This window comes from Ochotona princeps, chromosome 7 (assembly GCF_030435755.1).
Source record: "Ochotona princeps isolate mOchPri1 chromosome 7, mOchPri1.hap1, whole genome shotgun sequence".
In the NCBI taxonomy this organism is placed as follows: Eukaryota; Metazoa; Chordata; class Mammalia; order Lagomorpha; family Ochotonidae; genus Ochotona; species Ochotona princeps.
In genome coordinates, this window is record NC_080838.1 from 72,671,396 (window position 1) to 72,690,531 (window position 19,136).

Consider the following 19,136-nt stretch of genomic DNA (forward strand, 5'->3'; position numbering starts at 1 on the left):
TACCACATCAGTAACAATGTAGTTTGGATGGGAATACACAAAGCAAGACTGCACTCTTTCTCAAAGTCCCTGGGCTGCCTGCCAGAAAAAAGATGCTAAATGGCTCAGGGACTACATTTTGAGAACCACTAAATTTATCTGTAATACAACTGTCACAGTCAGGGAACTGATTATTCAGCTTGGCCCACACAGTTTTCCCCTACGAGAAGTTAAGATATGAAAAGCTTGAAGGGTAAGCATGGAACAGAGAAAGTGAAGACAAGTATGTAACTTACATGGTTAATGAGGTGAGAATGAATAACTAAATCCCAATGATTTGGAAAGGGAATCTAGCGTAGACGAGCTAAGGATGAGGAACATGTTTGTGACACAGAAAAAAAAACTCTTGTTCCTACACGAACAATATTTATTTATCATCAACCACGTACTGTAAACATCTTTTTGAAGGGCAGAGATATGGATCTTTCACTTAAGATTAATCTAATGAGAAAGAGACTAAATTAATCTACAAAGCAAAATATATAATAGGAACTGGCAGGGGAGCAACACAGGCATGAACTTGGTGAGATGTGCAAGGGGGATTAATTATACTTGGTTATGGAAGTCAGAGGCAGTTTCAAATAAAAGGCAATGTTCTGATTGGCTATAACAATGAGCAGGGTGAAGCTGGTGTTGTCATGCAGTAGAGAAAGCCATCATCTGTGAACAGTCATCCTGTATGGGCACTGGCTAGGTCTCAGCTGCTGCATTGCAGTCCACCTCCCTACTAAGGGTTTGGGGAAAGAAGCAGAAAGTGGGTCATGTGTTTGAGCCCCTGTCCCCTACATGGGGACATGGATGAGGCTCCTGGCCTTTGTCACCACTTGAGAAGTGAACCAGCAAATGGATCTCTCTCTCTCTCTTTCTTCCTTTCTCTTTCTCTCCATGATTTTCAAATAAATAAATATTTTTAAGAATGAATAGGGTACTCAATGACTAAAATCTAACAGCAAAAGTCTTAAGGTGGAAAACTATGATTGAAACAGGCTCTGAGAGACTTGCGTTCAGCTCACACACAATAAGGCTACTTGGAAGCTCATTACAGCTGTTCCAAAAAGAGTCAAGAAGCTAAAAACCTGAGTTAGGAACCACACTATAAAATATGAAAATCTTTGGCTCACCAGAGCCACCTCCTCCCCCAGTGTGATCACCTCCCAACCTGTTTGTTTTCAGGAATGCACAGGGGTGATTAGTTAGGTCATTTGTAATGTGAGATCCCATTGTTTCAAAATAAAATCAACTGGCCAATCTAAATTTCTTGAAGAAATTTCCCTTGAGAGTCTTCTAATATATGATTTCCCTAACTAATCTTTAATATTAAGCATCTGTGAGAGCATTTTGAATGCTTAAATCACATGAATAATACACAGTGCTTTATATTACAAATATTTTCAAGTAAGTGAGCTACCTTTCAACTCAGAATATACATATGAATTAGAAAACCAGTTGTGTAGAAAGGCACGTAGACACAGTGAAGGGATGGGCATTTACCCCAGAGGTTACGACGTCGGCTGGGATGCCCGCATCCCCTGTCAGGGTGCCCGGGCCCAGATCGACCTTCCTATCGAGGTTGACCCTGGGTTGCAGCAGTATTGGTTTAACTGCTTGGGCCTCTGCCAACCACAAGGGAGGCCTCAGTTGGTTTACTGCTTCCAGCTTCAGTCCTGGCCTAGCGCCCCCCAAACCGCCACCCACCCCCACCCCGTCCCCACCATTTGGCAAATAAACCAGAGGAGGGGAGACTTTCTTTCTCCCTTTGCCTCTCCCTTCTTCCGTTCTTCTCCTCCTCCCTTTCCAACAAAGTGAGAGATTGTGACACTATTGTAATGACATGGGGGAACTTAGAGGTGGCCAGGGAAGCAGGGATATGGAGAGGGGAAAGGGAAATCCCAGAGCCTATGGAACTGTACATTGGAATAACAAAATAAATATATTTTATAAAAAAGTCACATGCCAAATGGCATTCAACCAGAAAATGGTATATCCAATTAACCCATAGTGTCCTAACCTCCAAATCAAGTCACATTACCCACTTATAACATATCATCATTATCCTTGTCCCATAAAAAATATGAGGAAATAGCCTCAGAAATTTTTCTTATACTAATTCATTTTTTTTCAAAAAAAAATTATTTATTTTCAGAGTCTTTGTTAGCAACAGAGATCTTCCAACCACTAGTTCACTCCCCCAGATGGCCACAGTGGCCTCACTATTTTGGTTTCTTTATTGGCAAAATTAAGTGACTGGGTTGGATGATTTCATACTACATTTTAATTTTTAAAAATCTATGATTTTCTCAAAAGGCATTAATCCCCCCAGTCACCTGTATCTAACCTCTCTGGTCACTCCTGCCTCCTCTGTGTCCTTTACTGCTCCTCTACACAGCTGTTAAATGTTGAAATCCTTCAAAGCTTTGAAATATCTTCTCCTCTCTTCTCACACCATGTCTATCTCCAGATGAGCTCACCCATGCCCATGAACTCAACCATCGGTGACTTACGTAGTCTCCAGCCTAGACCCTCCTTCTGCACTTTAAATCTTCTCAGCCAATTGTTAGCTTGATAGATTTACCAGGCTGTTCCAGAAAACCTCAACTATATTAAATCTCAAAGTCAAGACAATGTTCCTGTAGAACCCTAGCTTTTTAAATAATTTTTATTCTTATTGACTTCATCCTTGAAATATTTTTATATTGCTCTAATTATTCAGTCTGTTACTGATATTTTCCCCGAATCCATTACTTCTTTTCATATCCACTGCTGCAATGCCTATCCAAGCCATCAACTCTACCATGAAATATCAAACACATAGATAATTTGCCTGATTGCATTATTTCTTTGAAACTGACCGCCTGTATACAGCAAAAGGTTATTCTTATGTTGCAGATTTGATTATGCTACCCTCTTGTAAACAATTCAGTGGCTTTCAATTATTTGTGGTAATGACTCAAAGCTTATCCTGCTGACAAGACCTGCAATGCCTTGCCTTGCTACCACTCCCACCCACTTTTCTTCTTCCTAGTACAGTTGCCCTGGACCTTTCTCATTCTTTCAGCGCCATCTGCTGGCTGCTGCCAGGACACTGTGCAAATGCCGTCACTCAACCCATGAGGCGTTCTCTGCTTTCATATAACCTCCTCTGATTTCTTGCAGAAGATCATAGCCCAGAATACATTTCCTCTGAGAAGTCTTTCCAACATCATTACTGGATTCAATCATTGAACTGTGTTGATGTGTTTATAGATTATAATTTTACTTAGCTGCATATGAGTATTTAATTAGTGTCTGTCTTTCCTTGTGGGACTCCTTATTTGCATTTCAACACCTGGTGGTATTGAACCATATGTGGAACGCAAGAGGTGCTCAAATACTGTCTTTAAATAAATGAACAAGACCAAACAGTAACAATGAAGCACCTGTTTGCCAATTATGTGGCTCCAAACAAACGAGTGCCTTTTAATTAGATAGGTGTCTGCAAATAAATCAAGATACTTCAGTCAGACCTATAGCCAACTGAACCAGTTACAACACTCCTTTTCCATCAGGGATGAAATTTCAATGGAAGTCTACAAACAATAATTATCGTTTTGTTTTCAAGTACATCTAATGATATTTTCACAAAAGAATAGGATATAGAAGAGAAAGAATGCATTATTCATTTCAAATTAATTTTATCACTTCAATTATACCTTCAGTTTTTTGACAAAATTCATTTTCAGCACATGTAGTTAACAAATTGACTACACATTTAAACATTTATCCATTCATGCATTCCCTCTGTCAGTTCCTGAGCTAAGTCCTGGACACAAAAACAACAACATGGTTATAGTCAAGGTGCAGCCTCCAGGGGCCTCTTAAACAAGGTTGCAGATCCAAGAGAAAATTAACAATTTATGGCAGTGATGGAAGAAAATATTCCAGGGTCGCTCAGGTTTTTCTCTTACATAATCTTTTGGAGAAACAGAAGGGAAGGAATTTTGCTCTGTTACTATTACTGAATGGATTGGTAAGGCATCCTTGTTTGGTTGTATGTTAGATGGTCAGCACGGTAAGTCCTGAAGGACAGGAGAGCGGTGGCAATAAATGTGGGGTTATCTACGCTCCAGCATCCGTTTGCTGCACTTAGCAAAGCTCACTCATGGGCAGGTTACAAACGCAAATGTAAATTATCCAATCTAAAAGTAAACCCAGATCTCTCCCTAATCAACAAGGGATTGGGTGGAATTCCATGACATAAAAACCAGTATGAAAATATGTAATTTGAAGGTAATATGCAAGCACAGTAATGAACAAACAGTAATATAATGTGGGAATTTATCTGTTGCTCATTAAAACCACAGTACTAGATAAAGTAATGTAAGTCAGTGGCCTGTTTCTTAAGAAGCATTTAATACATAACACACATATAAACCGTTTCTTCAAGATACACAAGAAGAGTTTGAAGAGAAGGCTTTGAAAATAGTTGTTTCACAAAGTTAGATGATTAGGTTTTCTTTTTTTAAATTACTTCTATTATTATTTTATGATACAGCTCCATAGGTCTGGAATTTCCTTTCCTCTCTCCCCAAATTCCTCCCTTCATCATTGAGTTTCTGTATATTATTACAATAGTATAGTCCTTCATAAACAGTTATTAAGTCCATCATTCTGCTATTTAAGTATGTCCTGACATTGCAGGTATGAACAATGGCAGAGAGTCCAGCATCCTATTGTCAAGATGTGTTTAACAGTTCCATCTTTGATTTGGACATAGAGATGCAAACTACATTTTAGCTTCACATCTCAATATGTTTCTCTATTATACAGTTACTGTACATCCCCTTAAATGAAAAGCCATAAAACAAAATCAACAGGAAAAAAACAGAAAATTTACAACAGCATGAAGTTAAATAACATGCTACTGAATGACAAATGTGTCATTGAAGAAATTTTAAAAATCAGAAACCTTCCTGAAGAAAATGATGCTGCTATATCAGCTGTGTCCATGAAGAATTTAATAAGAGAAAAATCATATTTTGAAGAAATGAAAATAAGAACAAAATATCAAAACCCCTCGGATGTAACATAAACAGTATTGAAAGGGCTATTGATCGTATATTTATGTGAAGGTTGCCTTATATCACAAAGAACATATGGTATCTTTCCTTTTGGGATTAACTTACAGCATTGTACTGAAGATATGAAACATGGTATTGATGAAAGTGCTGAGGCATTACACATAAAAGTTGATGAAAGGAACTGTCATGTTTGATGAATTTTGAACATATTTCCTTATTAGATAGATAGATGGATAGATAGATATGTATAGATAAATATATGTATATCTGTATCTATCTATATAGAGAGATACATATATAGTGCAACATCTTTCATTTAGTCTCATCAAAGACAGGAGTCATTTGCCCAATTTCAACCAAAGCTTTTCCTGACAAATAAGACTGAAAAGTTAGTGGCATGATTTGCTAGTTCCGTCAGTAATAAACCTTATGCCACATAATTGCATGGAGACATTTTCAGTGCTTAAAACCACATACCAAAATTGAATTAGAATTAGGGACTTGAACCATTGCATCCTGTTTATAAATGACAGATTCTAGCCAGTCACATTGTAACACTGATACTATTTCTAAATAAGTAGAATATAACAAGCATATATTTTATGACTAGGCCTTTTTGATTTATTATTTGTGAGTGTTTTATAATGCCCATTGTTAGCTGTACAGAGTCACTGCACATGTACCTTACAAATCAAGGTGACCTTTGGCTGACCGCATAAGATTTTTTTTTTTTTTATAATCCATTTTATTGTATTGTTGTTGACAATCTTTACATAGTTAATTATAGTTGAAGGAAAATCAAGAAAGAGAAGAAAAAAAAAAAGTTCAGGGGGATAGGGAGGTGGGCAATGCTATTATGTCCATATTGTTTCCATCATGTATCTGAGGTAAAAGGGGATATTGAGGGAGAAGCCCCACCCGGTTTCCCGCCCACCCCAAGTCCCGGATGTGGGGCATGCTCTGAGATATGTGCTCAAGTGGAGTTAATAGTTCTCCAGTTATGAGTCACTGCCAGTTTCGCTCGATGAGGTGGTCCACTGATTGATATGGTCCATCATGAAGTCTCCATTTGTCCCATATTTCGCTGCCAACATGTAGCTGAGATGAATGATTGTCCTATTCTGTCTTCTGTCTTTTCTTGGTTAGAATTCTGAGTCCAGCAGTTCAAGTGGGGAGATCTCCAAAGATACTTTGAGGTATTCCCAGACCAGATTCTTGTATGTTCTAGCAAGCACAGGGCCCGGCACAGTCTATCACCCTGATCAGCTGGTGGTTGCAATTGCTGTGTTGGTTCTGTTTTCAGTCCCGAGTTGCACTGGAACCAATGGGTGTTGCAGTCCAGTCTGGTTCGGCCCTTACATCAACCAGTGGGAGCTGTAGCCTAGTTGGGGCGACCCACAATAACCCCCACCAGACCGCCCCCTACCCTGGTTTGCCAGTATGTGTAGCAGAAGACCAATCTGTCCCCCATCCCATTTGGCTCTGGTACTTGTCAATGGGTATTAAAGCTTGGTTTTATCTAACCAACTCAACCATCCAGCCCTCACAGATATTGTTGAGTACCTCTCTATCTAGCCATCCCAGCCCCGTCCTAGTTTTCATGCCCTCCCACGGGAATAGTGACCCAAGAAGGGGGAGCCCACTTTTTCCCTCCCAGGTCTCTCTGTCCCGGTTTGTGCACTCTTTAGGTGGTCCTGTGATTTGACTCGACAGAATTAGTCCCCAGTGCCAGCTTCTGCCAGCTGATGCTGTGGCCCTGATCTTGTCCACATGCAGCGCACAGGTGTTGTAGCCTTGCTTAGTCGTGTCTGTCTCTATCCCAGCCAACACTCTCCAGTGGGAGTGGTTGTCCAGCGAGGGGACCAGCCCCTTAACCCCCCCGCCAGCTCTGCCCCTCCCTTCCTGGATCTCACGTGTGCTGGATGGGTGCTGCATTCATATCCAGTACAGGCAACCACGCCCTGGCGTTCCATAATGTGTACTGGTTTTGTCGCAACCAAACCCGGCCCATTCCACACTCTGTTCTGGTGATCGGATTTGCCAGAGGATGGCATGAACTGATTCAGCCTGGTCTGCTCCTGACCCATGCCGAATGCATGCCAGTGGGAAACTTTCCATGGCCTATTCTGGGCTGTTTCCAATCATGCTTCTCGCGCTTACCTGCAGGGACTGTGTCCTGCCAGAGGAGTTGCCCACGCTCCTCCATCAGAACCCCTCCCAATGCCAGATTTTGCGCTTGCCAGGGGGTTCTTGAGCCAACCCTACTCAGTTCACCTCCTGTCCTAGCAGGAACAGTGGCTTTTCCTGGCTGGCTTTCACCCCATTCTGACTCTTGTTGTTGGATGTTTCAGCCCAGCCATGGCTCGTCCATACCCACATACAGCTCACACATGGCTCAGAAGGGGATTGAGACCCAGCCTAGTCAGTCCCACATCTACCCTGTTTCTCCATAACACCAGATGGTGCTGGGATCTGAACCGGCCTGGTGCATCCAATCCCAGCCCACACTACTGCCTCGGGTGACTGCAACTGTTTCCTAGATAGAACGCAGCCCCCATTCCAGCACATACACCCCTTGGTGGGAACCTCATCCCAGCTGTAGCATCCCAGATTGGGACCGTTCCTAGCCGTAAATCACGCACCTGCACGTGGTTGCTCCGAGGACCATTAGGTGCCAGCCTGCTACACAAGCCGGAGCTTATCTTTTACTTGATAGGTGTTCAAAGCTCAGCATTATTAAGGGATTGGAAGTTCTTCAAAGGAAGAGTTACTGGCATTGGGAATCTTTAGGATTGACTCAGATCCCAGAAACAGTGGGGTCACTCTAGAGCTATCTCAGCAGCGATTCAGATGTCCAATACCCCAGAGCTCCCCGGCCGGGCGGCCAGCAGGCTCAGCCTGGCGCCAAATGGCGCACTGGCCGCCCTGGCCCAGCCCGCCATGAGCCATGGGCACATGGCGGACTGGGTTCGGGATCTGAGCTAGACGTCCTCTCCCGCAGCCCTCGGCTCGCCGCTGGCAGCCGGAGGTTAGATCCTGCAGGCCCAAGGTTGCGCCCCTCCCCAATCCCGTTCACCCACCACCCAATGAGGGTGGTGGGTGGGTCCCGGACATGCCCAGTCACGGAGGCCTCCCCCCTCGGCGTACTCACCCCAGAAGGAAGCAGGCCGCACCCAGGCATGTCCGGGCCCAGCCCGCCATGAGCCATGGGCACATGGCGGACTGGGTTCGGGATCCGAGCTAGACGTCCTCTCCCGCAGCCCTCGGCTCGCCGCTGGCAGCCGGAGGTTAGATCCTGCAGGCCCAAGGTTGCGCCCCTCCCCAATCCCGTTCACCCACCACCCAATGAGGGTGGTGGGTGGGTCCCGGACATGCCCAGTCACGGAGGCCTCCCCCCTCGGCGTACTCACCCCAGAAGGAAGCAGGCCGCACCCAGGCATGTCCGGGCCCAGCCCGCCATGAGCCATGGGCACATGGCGGACTGGGTTCGGGATCCGAGCTAGACGTCCTCTCCCGCAGCCCTCGGCTCGCCGCTGGCAGCCGGAGGTTAGATCCTGCAGGCCCAAGGTTGCGTCCCTCCCCAATCCCGTTCACCCACCACCCAATGAGGGTGGTGGGTGGGTCCCGGACATGCCCAGTCACGGAGGCCTCCCCCCTCGGCGTACTCACCCCAGAAGGAAGCAGGCCGCACCCAGGCATGTCCGGGCCCAGCCCGCCATGAGCCATGGGCACATGGCGGACTGGGTTCGGGATCCGAGCTAGACGTCCTCTCCCGCAGCCCTCGGCTCGCCGCTGGCAGCCGGAGGTTAGATCCTGCAGGCCCAAGGTTGCGCCCCTCCCCAATCCCGTTCACCCACCACCCAATGAGGGTGGTGGGTGGGTCCCGGACATGCCCAGTCACGGAGGCCTCCCCCCTCGGCGTACTCACCCCAGAAGGAAGCAGGCCGCACCCAGGCATGTCCGGGCCCAGCCCGCCATGAGCCATGGGCACATGGCGGACTGGGTTCGGGATCCGAGCTAGACGTCCTCTCCCGCAGCCCTCGGCTTGCCGCTGGCAGCCGGAGGTTAGATCCTGCAGGCCCAAGGTTGCGCCCCTCCCCAATCCCGTTCACCCACCACCCAATGAGGGTGGTGGGTGGGTCCCGGACATGCCCAGTCACGGAGGCCTCCCCCCTCGGCGTACTCACCCCAGAAGGAAGCAGGCCGCACCCAGGCATGTCCGGGCCCAGCCCGCCATGAGCCATGGGCACATGGCGGACTGGGTTCGGGATCCGAGCTAGACGTCCTCTCCCGCAGCCCGCGGCTCGCCGCTGGCAGCCGGAGGTTAGATCCTGCAGGCCCAAGGTTGCGTCCCTCCCCAATCCCGTTCACCCACCACCCAATGAGGGTGGTGGGTGGGTCCCGGACATGCCCAGTCACGGAGGCCTCCCCCCTCGGCGTACTCACCCCAGAAGGAAGCAGGCCGCACCCAGGCATGTCCGGGCCCAGCCCGCCATGAGCCATGGGCACATGGCGGACTGGGTTCGGGATCCGAGCTAGACGTCCTCTCCCGCAGCCCTCGGCTCGCGCATAAGATGTTTTAACCACAGGAATGCTTAACCAAAAATATTTGGAGACACTTGCAATAATGGACGGATCGTGTTGTCACATAGGGTACTATATTGTCTCCTTCAACACTGAGCTTTCCACATCTTTCCACTAAACAGGAAATAAAGTGTAACTAGACCATAATAAATAATAAAGACATTGCTCCTTTAATTTACCTCATGAATAATATGAACCAAAATACAATTATTGAATGGTGAAGTACTAAAGAATGTGACTTATTGGACACATCATGGGATGCTAATAAGACATTTTCCCTCTAGAAATGGAAAAAACATGATTATAAATATCTTGTATGGAATGTTTATAACTTGTTCTACTAACACATTTAATTGTTTTTCCTTTGTTAGAATATATTTAAATAATTAATACTATCCTTATTTTGTAGACTTTATTATGCAGAGTCAGAATTATACACTATTCTAGAATACAAAATTAGCACCGTCACTAACCCTCCATAGAGGGAAGACATGAGATAGCTACTTTCAATTGTTTGTTTTTTCTCCAACATAATGCATGAGTCGAAAGTATGGCTTGCAAAATAAAAAAGTTGTGAAAGTAAGCTTATCTGAACAGGTTATTAATTTTAAAAGGAGAGAAAAGGCCAGGGACTTAATATAAAATTTACTAAAAGTAGATGCTTAGCTTCTGTAGGTTGTAGTAGACAGCTGTGCATAGATACATTTCTGAATGCTTTTGATGGCTGTACTTTCATGGAAAGTTTTTCATTGATATTCACATTAATCTGACTCAATAGGTCTTCATTCCTCTAAAGAAACAAGGTATGGCAGTGTCATCCTTTGTCAATTATATAAACAGACTTTCCTAGTGTTAACTTGACTTCTGCGCACCCCCAACCCCTCTAATAACAACGACCAAGCCAAATAATACAAGCTCTCGTGAGTAAATATCCCACATGTTAGAATGACTCCCGGTAAAGACTCAATCTGACATATACCATGTGTTTTTTGATGAAACCATACAGAACTCAACTGAAAATTTAGATCTTTACTCCTCCTTAGTATCAGTCCCATGTTGCAAGGTTGGAAAAGAGAACTGTAATTACAGAGATCTTGTCTTACTTTCTCTATACAGATTACTCAAACATTCCAAGGATCAAGCTTAAAAAATCAGTTCATTCGAGCTCATGTTGTCAAACTGAGGTAAGTGGAATATATGAAACACATTTAAGTGTAGATGCAACTTTGCATGAATTGACTCTTATTCACAGCATAAATAGGGAATTACACATTGGTATAATTTGTAATTATGATAAAAATTTTGATGCTTAACAAGCAATGCCCCCCACACAAAATGGCATATATGCTTTATTTAGTTGCTAATAACCATCACACTCCAATTCAAATAGAAGAAGAAAGAGTGGAGAGATTGTTGAAGTTAAGGTCAGGACCAACCTGCTGTATAAAAAAGTGGACACCATTCATAGGACAGACTGTACACATGGTGGATAATACTGAGTGTCTGGAAGCAGCCATCTGTTTGTTGTGTTCAGCAGGACAGTCAACGGGGGTCGCAATCAACCTAGGAGAGAATGAAGGAACAAGAGACACAAAGAATGGACAGCAAGACAGTAGGTCTGATCAAGCTGTCAGTTTATTATTTTCGATTGAGGATTTTTATATTCTTCAGTAACTAAGGCTCAGAGAGAGAAGGAGAAACTGGGACGCAAGCCATGGTCTCCAGACCGATTGTTCTTGAGCAGCCACCATATCAACAATAGTAACCACTATATCAATAATAGTGTAGGTACAAGATGTTGGTAGATATAGCATAAATCACATTCTGCAACAGTTGCTAGAAACAATTGAAACTAAGCGTGTGATTAGTTTCATAACCTCTTTCCCAAGCATCTAGCCAACTGGGGGTTTTCCACTGTCCCATAGGTCTATATTCAAAATGGCTTCAGTGTGGCTATAGTACATGGCTCCTGACAGCCATCCAAAATCAGTATGCCACAACAAGCATCAAAAGTAGACTTTGATTTTATCTTCCTATAATGTTATAATAAAAGAATGCTATGGTCAAATCCAATACATGTCTATCATAGACTAATAACAGGAAGAGGAGTAATATGTGTGCTAGTTGTTTGCCATTTTTCTTAGCTAAATATGTCCTCTCCATATGATATGATGTAAGAAGTCTGACTAAAATAATCACCTTTATCTACTCTCCCACAAGTGCCCCAAATGCAAACACACTGTGCAAAAATCTTTGGTAGATAGAAGAGTTCTATTTTAAATTTTTCTCAAATATTAACACCACAAAAAATTATTTTTCTTATTCTCTGGAAAGTCATCTAGTATATCAGATAAATTCTCAGGACATGGAAGAGTAGCAAGAGCCATGGAATGGATATTTTTCAAAATGCATTTCGGCCTATTCAGTGCCATTTTCCATTAGATTTTTGTGTATGTGTGAAAGCCTCTGTACTAGTCACTAGTACTCAAAGACACACCTTCAAAATCGGAGGACTAATAGGCCACTGGTATATCTTCATTTTCTTTTTAACTTCTCAGTTATTGACCAATCCACTGCAGCCTGACTTCTGACCACATCAGAAAATATTAATTTCTCTTGCTAACTTCAACATTAGCATTGAAATCATAAATCCCAGAGAAATCATGCTACTTCTCTTCTTTGGCCTCTGTGTGGTGTTTGTCCCCATTGGCTTGTCCAGGATATATTGTCATCCCTTGGTTCTTATGACCCTATGTCTGATTTGCCTCTTTCCTCTCCAGCAGCTGCTCCTGAAGTCTTTGCCAGCTCTTATTCCTTCTTTGTGCATTCTTGCTGAAGACCAGACTGTACTATCAGCATTTTGTGCACTCAGTCCACATTCTCTCCTTTCAGAATCTTCAATTTCACCTGGTTAGTCTAATGTGGCTATGGGAAGTCCTCTTCCATCTCAGCATATATAGACACATTCACTTTATATAATTCCATGGATATTCCTTGCAGATGATTCAGATTTAATATACCCATCTCTAGCTATCATTTCTCCCCTATTAAATACTATCCAACTAGTGTTACCTAGCCCAATCAAGAGCATTGCTTGGAATCTAGTTGCTCAAGAAGGAAAGCTGAAACAGTTATCCCACAGATTCAGCAAATAGCGCAGATGTTAAAGTATCAGAATGCAGAAAACAAATGTTAAGACTTATTCACCTTTATCCATTCATTTCCTGCTCATATTTCAGGTCTCAGATGAAATGACCCTTTTCTGTCAATACTACCACAGATATATTATTTTTTTAAGATTTATTTTTATTGCAAAGGCAGATATACAGAGAGGAGGAGAGACAGAGAGGAAGATCTTCCGTTGGATGTTCACTCCCCAGGTGACCACAATGGCCAGTGCTGTGCCGATCCGAAGCCAGGAGCCAGGAACGTCCTCAGGTCTCCCACATGGGTGCAAAGTCCAAAGGCTTTGGGCCGTCCTCGACTGCTTTCCCAGGCCACAAGCAGGGAGCTGGATGGGAAGTGGAGCCACCGGGATTAAAACGGCACCCATATGGAATCCCGGCGCGTTCAAGGCGAGGACTTTAGCCACTAGGCCACCGCACACGTCCCAGTACCACAGATACATTATTTTGCATATAGATAACATCACAGAAAATAATAATATGCATGCCTTCTATCAAACATCAATATTTGTCTAAGCAACATTCTACTACATTTTTAGATCTTAGTTAAAAAAACAATAAACTAAACATGATTGGAATTTCCATTAGATGTCACTATCATGTCATTTTCCTCACCTGCCACTAGCTTTCAGTCAATGAAAACCTTATAAGTGATTGCTATGTGCCAGACCCTACATGCAGTTCTAGGTAGAGAATTTGTACTCAAAGCAAAACTAACAATGTGCAAAACTGACTGGCTTCTAGTCAGGGATGTCAGATGATTTTAAAAAGCTCATGTAAATACGTATCCTTCATGGAATGACTGTCACAAAGAAAAATAAAGTGGGGTAAAGGAAGATCAGTTAAAGGTAGAGAAATGAGACCTTTCATATGAGACAAACAGGGAAGACTGAAGAAATGTTGAAGTAGATGCGTGAAGAAAAGAGAAGCACCCGGAATGTGTCAGAGTAGTTCAGGCAGAAGCACCAGCAGGTGCCTTGGGAACTTACATCACGTTATCAACAAAGGGCTTGTGTGGCTTCCAGCAAAGGCATCGGGATAACACGGTAGGAGGTAACTCTGGGCAGAGACAATCCAAAGCCGAGGTGTGTAGGTCTTGTCGGCCAAGGTAAGCGATCTGGATTTTAGTCTGAGTGAATGTAACATAGTGACATGATTCAGCTTTAGATTTTAAAGCATGGATGCAGAAGTCTAGCCTATGGGTCATACAAAGTGGTGGAGCAAGAAACAAACTGGAGATCCTGTAGGGTGAAATTGCAACAAAGTTTTTAAAAACCATGGAGATTATGATGGCTTTGATTAGATAATAACAGTGATGGCAAACAGTAACAGGATTCTTGCTAAAACATTAAGGTAGAATTGACTTTTAAGGTAGAATGGCTTTTGAATGTAAAGGAGGATAGGATTCCATGATCGTTTTGTTATGATGTGCCTATGCTTCAACTATATATGAACATATCCATGACTGATATGTACCACTGTTTTGAATATTTTTCAATTGCAATGTAAATTGTGCCATCCTTCTATAAATTTATTTGACTTTTTTCTGTTAACCCAGCTAAATTCAGTTATTTAATTGTGGCATGCTTTCATTATAGTATTAATGTATGAACATAACACAGTTTATTCACTCAACACTTACATTATTACATTTTTTTCTAGTTTTTTATATTCAGATAATCCTATAATGAGCACTCTTTCATGTTTAACAGAGAGGACTTTCCAAGTGTGAATATCTAGAAACAGTAGTCTGGATTATGAGGGTGGAGCATCTTCATCTTTGATCGACAATGACATCGTAATCTCCAAAATGGTTGTGAAATTCTTCACTTCAACAAACAGTGTCTGAAAGACACTGTTGTTTTACGTTCTTACTAATATTGCTATACTCAGGTTTTACTTTTTTTCTTACCTATTTTTATTACTTGTTGTGATACAGTTCTATAGGCTCAGGAATTTCCCCTTTCATCCTCCCCACTTGCCCTTCTCTATCCGCCCCCCAACTGATTTCACAAATATCTGTCTTTTTGGACACTAATCTCATTAAACATGATGATTTCCAGTTGACAACCATTTTGTTTCAAAAGGGAAAATTTCATTCTTCAATATGAATAAGTAATGTTCCATCAGCGATATATACATTTTCTTTATCCCCTCACCCATTCCTGGACATGAGTTGATTCTACGTCTTAGCTGTTTTCACTTGAGCTGCAATAAACATGGGTGCATAGTTAGCTCAGTGATATGCTGATTTCATTTTGTTTTAGTAAAATCACAGGAATGGATAACTGAATTGTACAGTAAACCTATTTTGCGATCTCTCAGGAATCTCCAAACTGTCCTTCAGAATGGTGGTGTTAGCTTACATTCGCAACAGTGGACAGTGATATTATTTATCCCACATCCTGGCTGACATTTGTTGTTTTTTGTTTTTTCGATGATAGTCATTCTAACTGGGGATAGGTAAACTTCATTGTGACTTTCATCTGTATTTCCGTGATGGTTAGTTATCTGAAGCAGTTTTTCGTGTGCCTGTTAATATGTTTATATATTTAGAATAATCACATTTACTCATGAATTATTAATTTGATCAAGGTATTTTACTCCTTTTTATCCATAATTGATGATTTTTCAATCTTAAAGACATAAGTCAATATTGCTTACTCTAGCATTACTGTGACTGCATTGGCTTTCTTAATGTTATTTTCGCTTAATATAGTTCATACTCCCTGATTTTTGAAAAGTATAAATCTTTGCAGTCTATATTTTTTCTGCAATAAGCAAACATACAGATTTAATTCCCTTAGAGCATGCTGATCATCCTTGTCTTTAACTAAAAACTTTGATGGACAGTTACTGTGAGGAATTAGCGTTAGGTTTGTTTCATATTCTCTTTAGTTTCTTTCTCCTAATGTTCCTATTGCTTCCTTTTATAATTGGTTTGATTTCTCTTGGACAACTGAGTCTTCTTCATCTTCTTTCCCTTTTTTCACATATTTCTTTTATCTGAGTTATTATCATTAAATTGTAAACAAGAATTGGTTTAAGTCATTACCCTCATCCCACACAATTCAGGAAACTTGGAACTTTTGTTCACACCATTGTTATGATGCTTCAGGTGCACTTTGCTTTTAATGCCTCTAGATTCATCATTGTAATTATTACTCATATGAGCACTTGTAATAGTGTAGGTAAAAATTACAGCCATAATTTGTCATTTTCTTTGCTTTCTATTTCTTCTTATATTCACAGTTTTTCTCAGAGTTAAATTTTCTTCATGCAAAAATACTTCCTTAATATTTTTGTTAAGAGTACATAATATTCCATATCATAAAGGAAAAACAAGCAATTACATCCCTTATAATACCAGACAAAATATAAAATCTTTTATGAGAGATGAAAAGGGCAATAAATAGTGATCAAAAGATCAATTGAGCAGTAGGTGTGACAATAGTAAATGTATCTAAAACAACTATTAATTGACCTAAAGGGAGACACAGACTCCCATATAATTACACTGAGGTACTTCAACACCCTCCTTTCTCAATGGACAGAGCAACTAGACAGAAAATCAACAAAGAACTGACAGAACTTATCAACATTATTGACCAAATAAGCCTAATTGATATCTACATAACATTTCATCCCTCGGTTGCTTAGAACTTACTCTACGGAATATATGATAGACCTGCTAATAGGTCAGAAAGAAAGTCCCAGCAAAGTGAAAAAAAAATCAAAATCGTATCTTTTCTGACCACAGTGGAATGAAGCTGAAAATCAACAGCTTAAGAAACTCCAAAACATACACAAATACATGAATGCTGAACAATACACTACTGCATGAAGAAAGTGTCATAGAAGAAATGGAAAAGACAAATGAAAAAAAATCCTGGAAATGAGTAAACAGGAGAGTACATCGTATCCAAATCTATGGGATATGGCAAAAGGAGTGATAAGAGTGAAATTCACAGCAATTAACATCTACATTAATATATCATAAAGGCATCAAATAAATTACCTACAAATACATCTCAAGGGTCTGCAAAAACACTAAGAAACCATAACCAAAGTTATTAGGAAGAAAGAACTAATTGAAGTTAGAGGAGAAATGAACAATGAAACAAAAATACAAAAGATCAGTGAATTCAACAGATGTTTTTCAAAAAATTAACAAAAATTAATAAACCACTGGCAAAACTGACCAAAAGAAAGACTCGAACCAATAAAATTTGAAATGAAAAAGGAAATGTAACAATAGACACACAAACATACAAAGAATCAGTAGGAAGTCCTGCAAACAGCCACATGACAAAAAATGGGAAAACCTAGAAGAAATGTATAGATTTTTCCAGACATATATAATCTACCCAAATGCAGTCCAGATGACACTGAAAATCAAAATGGACCAATTACCAAGATCTAGACTGAAACAATGATAAATCTCCCACACACACAAGCAAAGGAAAATCCAGAACTGAATGGCCTTATTGCCGAATTCTACTGAACTTTTCAAAAACAAACTCTGATTCTTTTCAAATCATTTAAAACAACTGAAAGGGGGGAATCCTAATATCCTTAAATGAGGTTAGCATCACCTTAATTCTAAAATCAGAAAAAGAAAGAGAACTATGGCCCAATATTCCTGATGAACTATATGCAAAAATTCTTTCTTAAGAAAATATTAGCTAATCAAATCTAACAACACAGAAAAAAATCTAGACCAAGTAGGATTTATCTCCATGTTCAGGTTTGGTTCAACAAATGAAAATCAGCAAATGTGATACATCATAGTAACAAGCTGAAAAATAAAAGTCAAAGATGCAGAGAAAGCATTCGAAAAATAGAACAATTTCATGATAAAAAATAAACCTTAGCCACAACCTATGATTAGCTCATTGACATTTCAATTTAGTTCATATACAGGACCGGCTGCTCTATACCTTAAAATGGCCATAAGGCACCATTCAGCTGTTTCGTGTCCATTTCATCTTAGTATTTAGCCAGTTGCTGTGTTGAAGTAAAATTTTGCTGATCTTCCTTTTTTTTTTTTTAATTAATTTATTTATTTTTTTCTTTTTAATACACTGGTTACTCAAAACCATGTCAACTCCATAACATTGCAAATTGCTGTTGATGTTATATTGGGACTCTTAATTGACTGTGATGATATTCTGCCAGCTCAAACTTCAGACCAGAAAAGGTCTCCCCAAGAAACTGTTCAACCAATCTGGACAATAAGTAGCTGGACTCTATGCTTGGTATATGTTTGCAATGAAAGAATCTTGATTGAATTTGAACTGTAATACTGCATCAAGGTGGAGGAATCCACCGGGGGGAGGGGAGGGGGAGGGAGGGGGGAATTCCCAGAGCCTATGAAACTGTCACATAATGCAAAATAATTAACAATAAAATAAATAAATAAATAAATAAATAAACCTTAAACAAAATGAGACCAAAAGGAACATTCTTCAACACAATCAAGGCAATATAAGGCAAATACATAGCCAGCATTGTATCAAATAGGGAAATTTGGAGGTACTTCCCCTAAGACACAGAGCCAGATAAGACTGCCCACTCTCACCACTCCTATTCATCCAAAAAAGATTTGGTAATTTAAAAAAGGAGTGGGATTAGGCCCAGCACTGTGGCCTAGTGGCTAAAGTCCTCACCTTGAATGCACCAGGATCCCATGTGGGTGCCGGTTCTAGTCCCACCAGCTCCACTTCCCATCCAGCTCCCTGCTTGTGGCCTGGGAAGGCAGTCAAAGATGGCCCAAGGCCTTGGGACCCTGCACCTGAGTGGGAGACCTGGAAGAGTCTCTGGAAGAGCTCCTGGCTCTTGGCTTCGGATCGGCACAGCACCAGCCATTGTGGTCACTTGGGGAGTGAATCATTGGAGGGAAGAACTTCCTCTATGTCTCTCCTCCTCTCTGTATATCTGCCTTTGCAATAAAAATGAACAATAAATATTTAAAAAAAAAAAAGGAAGGGGAGGCTAAGGGGATGCAAATTGGAAAGGAAGAAATCAAGTTGTCCTGGTTTGCAGATAACATGATTCTGAATATAGGGGAACTAAAAGACTATTGTGAGATCATTGGAACTCATAATTATGGTAAAGTTTTGGGATATAAAATTAGCATATAAAAATCAATAGATTTTGTTTGTATACAAATAATTCCATGGCTGAGAAAGAACTTGTAACATCATTCTCATTCATACAAGCGGCAAAAATTTATGTACCTTTGAATAAATTTAACCAAAAGTGTAGGAGA

At 41.2% G+C, this 19,136-nt stretch overlaps 1 protein-coding gene across 1 annotated transcript in view; it reads left to right on the forward strand.

Moving 5' to 3' along the window:
• LOC101531602 (transmembrane serine protease 11D) overlaps window positions 1–19,136 on the forward strand; it is a 50,341-nt gene that overhangs the window by 13,007 nt on the left and 18,198 nt on the right. Inside the window, exon 5 of the mRNA XM_004590895.3 lies at window positions 10,797–10,864. Coding sequence (XP_004590952.3) covers window positions 10,797–10,864 — 68 coding nt within the window. The remainder of the gene's footprint in view (window positions 1–10,796; window positions 10,865–19,136) is intronic.